At 36.0% G+C, this 13,494-nt stretch overlaps 1 protein-coding gene across 1 annotated transcript; it reads right to left on the reverse strand.

Annotated features, from left to right (window-relative positions):
* Positions 1-1,595: 1,595 nt before the first annotated feature.
* Positions 1,596-2,714, reverse strand: LOC133806044 (protein FAR1-RELATED SEQUENCE 5-like). The gene is made up of 2 exons (XM_062244179.1): positions 2,589-2,714; positions 1,596-2,495 (listed from the first exon to the last, which is right to left on the reverse strand). The coding sequence occupies exons 1-2, from the start codon at positions 2,712-2,714 to the stop codon at positions 1,596-1,598; spliced, it is 1,026 nt and encodes a 341-aa protein (XP_062100163.1).
* Between the last annotated feature and the right edge of the window lie 10,780 nt (positions 2,715-13,494).

The following is a 13,494-nucleotide window of genomic DNA, read 5'->3' on the forward strand; positions in this document are numbered from 1 at the left end:
CACTTTTTTTTTTATCCTAATTAACGATAAAGATAACAATATTATTAGTTTACTTAATAGAATAATATTGGTAAATTTGTAATAGTAATTAACAAGTTTGGTGAGTTGCATTAACAATGATTTTTTTTTTATCCTAATTAATTACCTAATTCATTTTAATATTATGCTTTAAACATGGTTTGAATGATTTTATGCCTATTTGGTGAGAAGCATATATACTTTAAGCAATCATTTAAAAAAGCTAACAAAGTTACTTACTATTAAAATCTCGTAAGTATAGATAGTAGGCTCGAATCAACACGATATGATTAAGTAAGTGTAATTATTTCATATTTTGTAATCCTTCATTTTAATTGTGAAGATGACTATTTTAACTAATTTACTCTTTAATGTACAATTAATGAAATTTCAATAATAGTGATACGCATGGTATATAATGAAGAGAAAGAGAAGAAACAATTACAGTCAATTTGTTATCTAATTTTATAAATTAGAGTGAAGCGTCACTAAAAAAAGAACATATATTTAGGATTGGTCATTTGATTATCATTAATCTACCTTTCTAAAACATTACAAATATGATTGAACTGCCATAATCAATAATTTTTTACCATTGAAACAAATCTACTATTTAGCTACAATTTAATTCACTTACATTAATGCAATTGTTATACTAATTCAGCCACCTAAACCATTACAAAACACTTTAATTGTTAAGTAGGACAGAAAGCCTACGAAAATAGACACTTAGTCAATTTGCACTATCATTCTGTCATAAAGTTCGATGGTCATCTAGATTCATCGAATTTAACCGAATGCTAAGCTCTCTTACTTGGTGAGGGTTGTTGACTGTGAGGAAGCGGTAGACCGACCAGCTGAGGGCATGTTCTTCGATTGTGGTCTGTAGAATAACAGTTCGAACACTTCCTTTTAGTTTTAACGGCTCCATCCGACATATCTATCGTAACATTGTCCCTATTGTTTCTTGCATAGGCAGATCCTTTAATTCTACAAGGTGTTGGGTCCCTGGTAATGTTTTCATTTTCTTGATAGGTTTGATATCGTCCCGAGTCGTTGTCACCGGTGTTTGATTCCAATGGAACTACATCCTTGTACATTGCAGTTAGTGTTGCCACTTCTTGTTTCGCTTTAATGTAAGATTGCTCAGACTTGGAAGCGTAATAGCTCAACAAGTTTGTATCCAAAGCGAGGGATGCCTGCCTAGCCATTTAAAATAACTGTTGCTTTTCTGTGGAGTGTTGCTTTAGTTCGAGGGGGAGGTCTGCTTTTGCATTCTTACTCCACCGTTTCAGCAGGAGAGACTGTGGTACTATCTTCATATGACGGTATTTCATTACGGCCCAAATATGTCTACACGGATAGCCGTCTGTCTCAAAAAGCAACCAGTGACAGGTGAATGTCTCCTCTTGTGGGTGGTAATGAACGTTGTACACTCTATCCTCGTGTTGGAACTTTGACAAACTGTAGGAGAATGATTCACCGTTGACTTCACAATTGTTGACAAAGGACGCATGTTCCGCTTTGATTTGATCAGCCACTTTATAGTACATATTTCTAGTATATAATTTGGCACACTACTCATGGTACATCTTAAGAGCATTTTTGGGACCTGGTATTGGAGGACTACTGTGTCGACTATTGTAATCATCTTCTCTCTCGACGTGCCTCAACTTTGTCATAGCAACGTCAATCGAGGTAACGAATTCACGGAGATTATAACTTGCATGTAGGAATTTTTTAATACTTGAATTCATGGACTCACATCTTTGGTTGGTCAGCATTCCGGTGACAAATTTCCCTCTTAGGTATGTCTCTGCCCATGAACGACGACTGTGATAAGTGTTGGTGCACCATTGGCTAGAATGGAGGTCAAAATTGTGTATTAATTCCTCCCATTTTTGTATGAATTCCTCTATTGTGTAATAGTTGTACATGACATCTTGAAATCCTTGTAAGAATCGGGGGTCTTTTGAAAATTTTAAAGCGTTGGTACACAGGTGCCACACACACAACCGATGAGTTGCATTTGGGAAGTACTTCAAGACAGCATTTTTGATAGCTCCATCTCCATCTATCACCACAACCTTTGGTGTTACATTGTGGCATTCAATAAATTTGTCAAGCAACCAAAAGTAAGTTTGCTCATCCTCGTAGTTAAGCAGTGCCATTCCAAATATGCAGGTCTTGAAATGATGATTGACGCCCAAAATAATTGTCAGGGCTTTATTATATTTGTTTGTCATATATGTTGTGTCAAATCCAATAACCTCACCGAATGCGATGAAATCTCGTCGAGAATATCCGTCCGCCCAGAATAAGTTCCCCAATCTGTTGTCCACGTCACATTGATATTGAATGAAGAAATTTGGATCCCTCTTTGACAGACAATCCAAATATCCCAAAGCACCATCTGAATTTGTACATCTTTTCTCTTTTCTTTTGACATGGGCGACCTTGTTGTAAATGTCTCGTAGCTGTCAAGGCATCCTTTCATACCCACCAGACTGCATTGCCAAGTGGGAGATGATGTGTGAAGTTCTTATCCCAACTAGGTTCATTGACCTCACTTGAGTAACTAGGGATTCTGACACGGAACGGTTTGATCTCAGAAATCGCAACTCATCTAATGTTGCCTTGTCATGGTTGTGCAGAGGTTGGAATTCCTTGCAAATCCACGGACCCTCATCGCCCATCATTATGACTCGAAAACTAGCTTGGAAACCAGTCCTAGTAATATATGTTTTTCATTTGCTCCCACCGGCCTTGTCAATTTCCATGTGTTTGTGGAAACCTTCTTTTGAACATACCCATTTTCTCATGGTGATGTTCCCATTTTTTTTTTCCGTACATCTACTTTGCGAACACTGAAGCCTACTCACAAAGAGTATGTGTAATAAAAATCCTCCCACTCTTCAAGGGACTACAAGACCTTTCCCTGGACATCCTCCGTCTCAATATCATTTGCGAGTTTCTCAATCCCCAAAGATTGTAGTATATTTTCCCAATTTGATGTTTCTTGCAAACTTCCTACCTTGTCCATATTTAAGTTAAATCTGGGAAAGAAAAACAAAGTTTTAGGAAATATATTATGAATAGAGTTATTGTATGTTTTTCATAGCCCATTATACATACAATTTGACCCGTAAACTCAGTCGATATTGGTGAAAAGCTTGATATTGCAAAGGTGTGTAAAAACATGGCACAAATGTGAAATTGGATTTTTAAAATAGAAGAAAATTCCTATTATTATTATAATTTTTCCTTGTTTGGTTCCCATAGAAAATGGGAGACATACCCAAATTAAAGGAAATGTGAACGTAAATAATAAAGGCCAATGCATTTTCAAGTGTAAGATTTATTTAGGCCTTCCATTGATATTGAGGAGATTAAACAATAGGCCCAGTAAAATGAGCTAGTAAATATATTGGAATAATTTCTAATGATGAGGGAATGTGGGCATTAATAGACTTAACACAAGTTTCCTTTGAAAATAAAAAAGAATTTAAATTAATAATAAAACGATTTTTTTAACTAAATTAAAATTTGACATCTAAACTAAGTGATTGTTTATGACAACCTTGAAAGTTACATATGTGCATGTGAACAAACTTTGAGTCATGAAATTGCTGTTTAAAAATATGGTCAGTTTCTATTACTTTAATTATAGCCCCTATTTGGTTCCCACATAAAATAGGAGACATACTCAAATTAAAATAGTGTCAACATAAATTTAGTTTGATTGAGGAGAATAAAATAAAGATTATGCTCACCTTGTTCAAGGAGATTCGTGCACTGAAACTTTTGAAGGTGAACTTGGCATATCCTCCAGATTTTGTTATATTCTATTCAATTGTGACCACAAAATGTGCTGTTGGTTAAATTTTAAAGTTGAGGGATACAGGTTTTTATCCAAGCAAGTTATTAGGTAGACATATTTATTGGGACATTTAATGTTGAATAAAGTGTACACCTTTTTTAACAAGGCCCAATTGATGTTTTGGGCCACCTGAAATATATGTTTTTAATGAAAATATTTTATTAAACAATTGACCCTTATGTTGCCATGTATGTTTATCCTCTAATTTTGGTTCTTACTTGATTTAATTTGTAAACTTTGTGTTGTGGACTAGTGGTTTCTTGTGAATTACAATAGTTAAAACAATAAATCCATTCAACATATTTTATAATGTAAAATAGTCAACATTTACTAAAATCTAGAAACTAACCACATCACCACAAAGTTTGTCATAATGACATTTTCGTACAAGTACACACAATCATTTAATATCCATACTACATGGTATTTTTAATTCAACCACAACATATTGAAACACTAAATAACCTAAGAGACCAAGTAAGGTTATTTGAGTTAAGACTCCAGCAAATACAAATTAAAATACTTAACATAGTGAAAATGGGTTGATGTGGGCTTCATTGTCTGGTAATAGTTGTCGGATCAATCAACATTGTCCAAGTTCAAACATGCGGCCATACTTAATTGATTGTTCATATTCTCGACCACCATTTCAATACCTTTCATGCGCTCATTTGCAAGATTGGTTGTCTTTGTTAATTTGTAGATCAAATCTGACAAATCAAGCAGGAGGTCTCTTGCTTCCTTAGAAAGTCTATAGGCCTTATTCCTCAGCCTCCTCTCTTCATACAACTTATCCTTAAGAGTAGTGCAATTAGAACAATTAACACACTTAACACACTTAACAGAAACACGTTTGGATTTAGTCGAGATTGATGAAGCCTTCATCCTTGACGATCCTGGGCTCCCGCAATGCATCGGGCATGCACTGTTTGGAGTACCACATTCTCCGGATGACATAATTAATTTAAGGGGGGAAGTTGTCTTCTTGGTGGTTTATGCATAAATCTCTAACCAATAAATGCACTATACCAACCATCCATTATATAGGTATTCATTTCGTGTAGTCTGAATTTTATTAGTCACTAAGTAGTATTCACATACTATTTGACCCATACTTTCAATAGTAAAATGTGTCTGTCATGCCACATTAAATTAAGTGGACCCTGAAAATGTAAGGCCACGGCATAGAAAGTACTGTTCACAAACTATTTTGTCAATAGTTTCAATAGTAAATTAGGTGGCATGACAGTCCATTCGACATTGAATTTTGTGGACCCACCAAACATAAGAACCACCAAACTGAGTATAGTGTAAAAGATTTTGTCCTCATTCCTTGACATGAATGAGATTTTGTCCATTGTAAATTAGGTGGCATGACAGTCCATTGGACATTGAATTCTGTGGACCCACCAAATATAAGAACCACCAAACTGAGTATAGTGTAAAAGATTTTTTCCTCATTCATTGACATGACAATCTGAATTAACATTTTATTTTTAGATACATTCATAACAAGTTTTAATAAAAATAATTATTTTCTATTGTGGTCCTTATTATTCACTACTAATAATTAAAAATTATTTTATAACGGCTAAAATTTTGAAATATTCTAATTTATAAAAAATAATTTTTAGTCATATTTTCAATAAATTAAACGATATATTTATTGCCAAAGAGTTATTAAATATTTATGCTTAATTATATATTCAATAACTAATTATTTTTTTCCTATGATGGTATTATGGTTGAAATTAACAATTATATAAATGTTTAACTATAACTAGAAGTTTATGCAATCTTATTTGTAACCTGTTGCAAGGACCAATGAGAAGGAAGGAGGTGTTGCCCCTTGCATGAGCTAAGCTGATTTGGTGGGGCCATGATTTTATTTTTCTATAGTGGGATTGGGATTGTGATTGTGAGTGAGACCAGAGGCAGAGCACGAAGGAATAGTCAGAAGAGGAAGAAGAGAAGGTGATGGGGCAGTGGATCCCACCATACGCATACGCAGTGGTCTTGGGTCGTTGGCCCCACCTCGTCACCCAACTTTAGGGTAGGCGACAGACATAAATGGGCTACTACCAATGTAAATGGGACGGGTCATACTTTTATGGAATGTTACCATCTATGTGTCTTTCCCACAACTGGTACACCCTAAAAGTACACATATCGTGTCTGGTAGAACCCAAAAATAATTTCGTTTGTGTCCATTGTCGATGTGGAAATTTTTCACAAAATAAAATTAAATACAAAACTCTTAATATTATTTTAATTTTTTTAGCTCCATTAATATGATTGAGTCATGGAACTATCATACATTCTAAAAAAGTGAAATAGTAGGATCACACGGATAACCAACAAATGAGGTAGAGATTGCCACCCACCTGCATAGTTTCAACAATCTACATCACTGGATTATAAAAATATGATAAACAAAATTATTACCTTTCTACCCTCCTAGAAAGAACGATTTTCTTATTTGTTAACTGGACATTAATTGTGTTAGTTATTTAATATATTCCAATATTTTTGTAACACTGTAACTTTTTAACTATATAAGAAATAAGTTCATGTAGAACAACTTTTATTTTTCCCACAATCTTCAAATTCCACTAAACAAAACATAAAAATAACCCAAAAAAAAAAAACAAAGTTCAGAAAATATAAATAAAGCTTGAAACATCTACAATTTAAAAGTCTAAAACATATTATAAAAACAACTAAACATAATGAAGGAATGATTGTCTAGTTCATCCCCTAAATAGTTGTGACAATAATTCTACCAAAGTGTGGATATTTGTCTCCATGTCACGGAGCCTTTTCTCTAGCTTCTTCACAATTAACTTAACATCTTTGTATTGGGCCTCCATATCTAAATCGCAGCTCGAGACTGTGCTTGCTGAGATGGATACTGTATCGTTGACCATGCCAACTTCCTCATATTGCTTGGCCACTTCCTGGGATACTCCACATAGAGGGCAGTTATGGGAAGGGGCGGGTAGGGCATGGTAGTGTGGCTAGTTTGGACAATTTTCAGTGAAAATTATGGTCCATTGGTTGAATATTAAAACAATTGTCTTCTTCGTTTGTTTGAGAGATTTCTCTAGACTCTTGGAAAATATGAGTTGAAAATGGCTAATGAATGCTCCATTTATAGGCCTTACCTCATTTGGGGAGGAAATGTGACATTGCAGATTACAAAAGTTTTGGAGTAGGTATGCTTTTCCAGAAAATTAAAATAAATCAAAACACATGTCAACTCATTGTAATTATTACCAACACATGTGAACTCATTTTGATTACACGGCATGCATACATTGAAACTTGACCACTCATACTTGTAAATAATCACATTTTATATTTTGACAAGTAGTCTACCCCTCCAAATCATCTTTATAATACAACACCGATTTAGAGCAGTCCCAATAGAGAACCGGTCAAAAAAAGAGCTCCATCACATAAATGGTTTAACCTTGCTACAGTACTACACTACATTTATAACATACTGTTCATACTCTAAATTATTTTTTTATTAATTTCTCATACTTTCTCTCTCTCCTTGTCTCCTTCAAGCTCTACTTCCATTTTTTTTTATTTAAATGTCTTTCTTTAGTTATTTTATATTAATTGAAACTAGCAACACAGCCAAAAATTAGTTATGATTAATTTATTTAAATTGTAATTTTTTTTTCTTTTTTTATATATATACTCTAATATATATATTTTCTCTCTACCATATATTTTGTATAACAAATCTTTCAATATCTTTAGTTATATAAATATTTTGAAATAAATATTAATGTAAATATGAAGATATATAATAATATTATTAATAATTAGATAAATATTTGAAATCAATAAAAAATAAAATATTTAAATGTTCTAAGAAAAATATATTTTAGGTTATTTTATAAATTTGGATTAATTGAAAATAAAATTATATTATATATGACATTATGCATAAATAAATATTGCAAGTATTAAAAGATATATAAATATTATTATAAGAAATAGAGATATTATTGAAAGTGATAGAAAATAATTAAAATTAATAAAATCATAAAATTAATAATATTTAAATGATATAGAGAAAAAAATAGAGAATCTGATGTATGGTGTAATATAAAACTTAGAGGTAAAATAGAAAAAAATGTGTTTTGAGGAGGTATTTTAAAGGATAGAGTAGAGCACTCTTTGGGAGTGCTCTTAGAGAGGGGAATTTAAAGTGTGTGAATTTAAAAATATCTTAATTCGTCCTTATTTACAAACAAGTTTATTTCTAAGTAAACACATATAATATCAAGTTATAAAAGTTATCAGGTTCCCTTCCCAACTCATTCACGTGTACCCTCCCACAACAAAAAAATATATTAAAAAAATGTCAAAATGCACACTATAAGACGCCACACCGGACCCCATCCTATAAAGGACAAATAATTATACAACTACCCTCCTTGAATTGTCACTTCGAGTATAAGAAATCTATTAAAAAATTCAATGATTTTATTTTTTCTGAAAGGTCACTTCAAATGTAACATTTTGTTACCCACTTTCGTCTTGGTTATGTTTAATAGTCAAATCCTTCAGGCGGTTATGATTATGTTAATATTTGTTTTAGGTTTGAAACAACTATCTAGACATTGATTAACACACTACCCTCAGAAATGGGTATTAATTTCCTTTCTACGTTTAGAACAGAAAAACTTATTCTGCCCCTAATTTCCCTTAAATTCAATGTTCAACAAAATAACATAAATATCAGACATCAATAATAACCATTATGCATTTTGAATGTCACACATTAAATTAAAAAAAATATAACAGCAGTTTACAATACAACAATTAAAAATAAAATTACAAACATAACATCGAAGGTGCTTGAACATTAAAAACTAAAGTAGAAAGAAATCTAATTGAAGGAACATAAGTGGAACTACCTGAGTACAGGTATCACCCTTCCAGTGTATTATTGATAGCCTCTACAATACGAGCGAGTGCGTCGAGCTTTCTCTCCATCTCCTGAATGGCGGCTGATAAGGTGGTCATCTCGTTTGCTGCAGCATTATATTTTTCTACCACTTGTTTTGCCAATTTGATGATTTTGTCTCGAATGTTGTTGGATTCGTTGATCCCCTCAATTGAGGGGCTGCATTTTTCACAAGGATTCGAGAGTATTTGATCATCAAAATCATCCTCGCCATTGTCGGACCCAGAATAACTCTCTGAACCCCTTCCACCTATGAACACAGACATTTCATCATTAGTAGAGGGGTTATTTGGGTTCCTCATTTTTCAATTTTCTTGGCTAACAATTTCAAACAAATTGAGACAATATGAGGACAGTATTGTTTTTTATATAGTCTTTGAAATTTCCCAAAAAAAATTCTAAACCTCTCAAATATTCCCTCCACAAGGTAAAACACGTTTTCTTCTTGGGAAAATGTGACCGTTGATGTTATAAATAATAAATAAATTTTTTTGGGCAGTGGGATTTCGTGGTGCGTGTAAATGACACATGATGAAATATTGTTTTATTTTAAAAAAATAAAAAGATAATACAACACATTTTTGTCATATTATAATATTGTATTTATAAAATAGTAATGCAAACCCTTCTGGATTGATTTGATGGGACAAGTCAATCTTTTCCCAATTTCTATAGGGACCCAATGTTACAATTATTGAGGTCATGGGTCCTCTACTCTATCATTCAACTATATCATTACTATTTGAACTTCAGGTATACTGTTAATAATATTATAATTTATAATACAAATGAATTTCCTCTAAAACATTATATTTTCACTAAAAAAATCAATTAATAAATAATAATTTCATGGTCTTAAAACATATAAAAAAACCCCACAATTCTATTTTTAATTTAGTACATAAAATTTTACTTATATATTCTAAATTGACCATTTGTAAAATACTATAGGTCTTGTAACATTTAACAAATGTGCAACATGTTCGTGTGTGGTCACATCTCCCAACTAGTTATGGTCATTGCCATATTTAATTTTGTACATTTTTCCTACCATTCAATTCAAAGCTTTCCTCCAATCTAGACTAGTCCAATTAGTAAATATATAACTGTTGACCCTGATTTTGGGCAACCGACATGGAGTCAAAATACGCTTGACGTGAATGAATGCGTTGAAAAGAACGTGATGATGAAAATAATAAGAACACAAGATTTTTATAGTGGTTCGGCCCCAGGATATGGTAATAACCTACGTCCACTTAGATTGTTATTGATATAAAATCAAAGGGAGTGATCAAAGAACTAGGGTTCAATGAGTTTCACCAACCTCTGAAGAACAATACAATATCTCAAATAGAATTACTCTAGTCTCCGCTAACTCAAAAGCCAAAAGTCCCCCTCCTTGAGCTATCTTTCTCTATTTATAGGCTCAAGGGGGATTACACGAATTTGTTACAGATATTCTCTCCTAAATAATCGGATATTCAGGAGATTGTGGGAGTCAATTTCGGGATTTAGAAAGATCTTTATAGAAACATCATGAAGCATGCGGAACCTGCGACCACACTGGTCGCAGGTAAGTTACGGCTGCCTACTGCTTATAATTTGTCTTCTGGTCGATACCCTAGCAGAGTTCCTCCAAGTGTCAGCCACGTGTCTGGGAATCACTCGCCATGTCATCTACGCCAGTTCTTTGGATAACATTTTCCCCCCAAGTTTATTTATTACGACCAATAAATAAACTTTTGAGGAAACGACCCTTCGGTGACCCAGCCATACGTGTCAGAACCCTTCGTGTGTTCTTGGGAAAAGTAACATACTCTTGTCTAATCATGACTTTTCGCTTCCCCAGTAATAATTCGACGGCTATCTCGCTTCCCCATACTTCGAAAAAGGGGAAGCTGATGATTAATCCCTTTTAATGCCACAGACAAAACTTATATATAACATCTCCGAAGTTCTCTTTTTCTTTTTACGCACGCCATTACTCTTTCAAGAAACCCTAAAACCAGAGATTCCATTTTCTTCTGGAGACCGTCCTTCTGCGTTCTCAAGACTCAGCCCGAGAGTTCCCTGATCTCCGAAAACCCTTACTAGCCTCCAAGACCTTACTCCTGGTAAGTCTTGGAACCTTTATGTTTTATATTTTTGTAATGCATGTTTCTGTATGTTGACTGTTGAGTTTATCTACTTCTGGGTTGAGATGCTTGTCAGTAGAATGTCTTGTGGGTGAAAAAAGTTACGAGTTGGTTTGACAGTTGAGATCATACTTTTTAGGATGTAAAACCAAAGTAAAAGTTCGATTTTTAGGCCAGCCGAAAAAATAGGTTTTTCCCGCCCTAAGGGGAGTTGAAAAAGCTTTTATGAGAAAATTTTTTGCTTTCACCCTTTGATCTGTTTCTCAAACTGTTCGCGTGGAAAATTATAGCTTTTTGTTAGAATGCTGCTGTATAAAAGCCTAACTTTTATACTCGAACAACGTTATTCTAAAAAGCCTCAAGAATTCTCTATCCTCACCTCCCCATTCTTCTATTTGCAGATTTTAATGCCAGACTTGTGGGGAGGTGAACGGCCCATCGACAACGATCTTCTTGCCCAGTTGCTCCAAGGCGAAGAACAACCGACCGACAGAGTTCACGAGATCCCTTTTTCACGATCTTCTCCTAGACCTCGTCCATCACCCCCTCAAATGGCCTGTTCTAAGTCTTTAGGCAAGAAAAGACCTGACTCCAAAAATAGCCCAAACTTACCCGCCCAGCCTGATTCACAGGCTAGGGTTCCTTCGACCAGTGGTCGAGAAAATGCCACCCCTGACCCTAATATCCAAGTCAGATCCCACCCTCGTCATCAAAACCTTCCTGACGTCGAGTGGTATCTCTCCCCGACCAGCCAAGTGACTCCTCGGATGCTTGCCAACTACCGCAGGAAGTATCCTCTTACAGGGGTTACTCTCAAAATTCCAGCCGTAGACCAAAGGGCTAACCTTCCCGAAGGTGTTTATAGTGCTTGGTCTAGGTATCATATAGAGGCGGGGGCTATCCTCCCTCTACATCCTTTTTATCAGGGGGTGGCCAACTATTTTGGTGTCGCACCCTTCCAAATTACTCCGAATGGATATAGAATGCTGGCCGCACTCTATATCCTGTACAAACTTAGAAAATGGCCAGAACCTACCCCCCATGAGGTCAATTATCTCTTCGACCTCAAGTCCAACCCCCAAAAGTACGGGACGGGCTTCTTCCATCTTTGTCACCAGGAGACAAGCCGGACGTTCCTGAGTGACACCGCACATATATCCAATGTGGGGCAGTACAGCAAGGAGTACTTCCTTACGCCGGACATGACCACTAACAATCTGGCCTTCGCCCGAGGAGGTAAATGTTGTTTCTACTGGTCGATACTTTTCATCAGCGAATTTTCCTTCATTTTTCTTAAAGTAAACTTTGTCTTTCAGGACCATGGTTACGTCCGACCCCAACACCAGACATGGTGTTGAGGTCCACCGCATTGGACAGGATGACAGACGCAGAAAAAAGCGTCAAGTCCCTGGTCACTGATGAAAATCTGAGGCTATCCGGCCTCCTGGCTCCTCGCCATGAAACAAGAGGACCTGTGGTAGCAGATGCCACGGCCGAGGGGGATCCCGAGCAGCAACCCCCTGCGTCCCCTCCTTGAAGGAGGCCGACGGGGGTTACAATCAGGGAACCCACTGGCAATCCCTCCGCAGAAAGGCCTTCTGCGCCCCAAGGCAAGGGGAAACAAAAGGCAACAGAGTCTGTTGTGGACTTGGGTGAATCCTCCGATGAAAACGGTACAGTTATTTCGCTTTTAAATAGCTTGCCAATTCCCTGTCACCTGTTTGATGGGGAGGGCAACTTTATGTATACTCCAAATCTAGGGCCAGACTTCTTTGTGCCAGATTGTGAGTGTGTGACTAATAGAGTCAATAGTATAGCAACCAGTAGTTGTAGCTCGGGTATTAAACTTTGTGACCTCTTTCCTGTTTTATCAAGAGTTTTTATCCACCTTGATCTTATCATTTGCATATGTTTATTTGTACCCAGATATGGCCACTCCCAACGTCTTCGATTTATATCAGACTGAGGAGGAGGTAGAAGTCCCTCTGGTTCGGTGAAAGACGTCCAGGAGGCATAACGGCGAATCGAGCCAAGGACCTCCTGCCAAGAAGGGTCGAACAGAAGATCCTTCCAAGGACGTGCCAACTGGGCAAACTTCTTCCCAGCCTTCGGTTCCTGTTGAGAAGGAAACCCCGCCTGCTGCGACGAATCCTCCACCTGCAGCCGCAAAAGAACAACCTCAGCCTAACGAAGCTCTTGGAGCCAAACTTTCAAACCGCTCCTTGCGAGCAGCCAAGGACCGCCTTGCACACATCATGAGGTATGATCGCTGCAAGGATGCGATGGCTGAGGCAGAGAATATGGGGGTCGACCAAATTCTGAACAGGGCCCTAAAAGAAATGGCCAGTGTAAGCATTTCTTATCTCTTTGGCCTTCGTCTTTTATTCTTGGCAACGGACTCTAACTTTATCTTCTATCCAAAGGCCTTCCTGACTGCAACTGCTGCTCATACCCGTGCCCAAGCTACCATCGAC

Source organism: Humulus lupulus, chromosome X (assembly GCF_963169125.1).
Source record: "Humulus lupulus chromosome X, drHumLupu1.1, whole genome shotgun sequence".
Taxonomy (NCBI): domain Eukaryota; kingdom Viridiplantae; phylum Streptophyta; class Magnoliopsida; order Rosales; family Cannabaceae; genus Humulus; species Humulus lupulus.